Below are 1,487 nucleotides of genomic sequence, written 5' to 3'. Positions count from 1 at the left end.
TAATCTGCCTGGCCCGGCCAGGTCTTACCACTCTGCCTGCCTGGCCCAGCCAGGTCTTACTATCTCTGCTGCCTGATCTAGTCAGGTTAGAGAGATCAGAAAGAGTGCATGCACAGGTTAAGCCCTGGGAGGAAAGAAAAGTTTTAATGTTTGACAGAAACTGTATGATCATGTATGGGATGTCACAGGTACTTAGACAGGATAGCAGGCTTACTACGGGTCCCGGCGACCTTAAGTCGATCTGGATCCTAGTGCCGGTAGCAGTTCGGTTTCCGGGCTGTTACATCACTGGTATTTACTGGCAGATCTTTTAGTTTGCAGGCCACTAGAGGACGGCCCAGCTCGGGATGAGCCCTTATCAATAGTATTAGAGGGGGGTAGTCTCATGGACTCAACAGGAGCTGGCTCATTAATCTCCAAAGCAGCATATCGATTAGAACGGTCCGTCAAATGTTTTGTCCCTTTTTCCTTTGCAGAAAATTTCTCCTTAGAAGACTCCTTGTCGACTAGGACTTTGTTAGAGACTTTTTTGAAATTCCTCTTATCTTTTTTGACAAGCATCCAATCCCTATAATCATTGACAATCATTGGATTATTAGGGATTGCTCTTCTCTTGTCCTCATCCAAATTAATCGGATCGTTGGCATGGGCTTTCCCCGCAGGATTACCGGCACCGCTAGAGCCTCCCCTCGCCGGGCACTTCTCGGCTTCATGGCCATATCTACCGCAACTAAAACACACCAGGTGGAGCCCTTCATATTCCACTGGTCTAACACGTCGGTGAAGCTTGAATTTGGCCACTAAGGGTTTTTCCATATTAATCTCAATGCAAATCCTGGTGTAGTGTCCTCTACTCACCATACTTGTATTTCGGTCCACCTTAATAGGTTTTTCGAGCAAGCTCCTAATTCTCAAAAGAAACTCGTCATTGTAGTATTCAATAGATAAGCAAGGAATCCTGGCCCATACTGTAAGTAGTTCTAAAGCATTAGCAGCATACGGATCAAACTCAAGATGCCATCGCTGTACTGTAAGATAGTGATTAGCAATCATCCAAGGTCCACCCAAAAGTGCATGATCATAGTCTTGCTTTGTAACGACCCGGAAATCCGACCCGTTACCGGCGCTAGGATCCAGATCGGCTTAAGGCCGCCGGGACCCGTAGCAAGCCTACATACCTCCTGTAAACCTGTGGAATCCCATACATAACAACATATACATGATCTGTAAAAAAATTTTCTTTTCTCTTATCCAAGCAAAACCTGTGCATGCACAAAATCATACATAAACCCCACACTGGAGTCCTCATCAAATACTCCAATGGGGTATCATCATCATACATATAAGCTTGGATAATCATGGTCATTAACATCATTACTCATTAAACACTCTGTACATAATGGGGATTCACACACCTCTAGGTCAAGCACTACTATAATCCTCAATACATCATCAAAACATTCATTACAGTACATAGTCATAATTAC

General features: G+C 44.3%; 1 protein-coding gene across 1 annotated transcript; it reads right to left on the bottom strand.

Moving 5' to 3' along the window:
- Positions 1-285: 285 nt before the first annotated feature.
- On the bottom strand, positions 286-1,053 carry LOC122724414. Its single transcript, XM_043959360.1, has one exon. It carries the CDS (start codon positions 1,051-1,053, stop codon positions 286-288), a length of 768 nt encoding a protein of 255 aa, XP_043815295.1.
- Between the last annotated feature and the right edge of the window lie 434 nt (positions 1,054-1,487).

Source organism: Manihot esculenta, chromosome 8 (genome assembly GCF_001659605.2).
Source record: "Manihot esculenta cultivar AM560-2 chromosome 8, M.esculenta_v8, whole genome shotgun sequence".
NCBI lineage: Eukaryota > Viridiplantae > Streptophyta > Magnoliopsida > Malpighiales > Euphorbiaceae > Manihot > Manihot esculenta.
This window is presented reverse-complemented; position numbering and strand designations above follow the sequence as displayed.

Bases quoted from the DNA above. Each gene is read 5' to 3' on its own strand.
- LOC122724414 (XM_043959360.1), bottom strand. From the start codon at position 1,053: ATGATTGCTAATCACTATCTTACAGTACAGCGATGGCATCTTGAGTTT.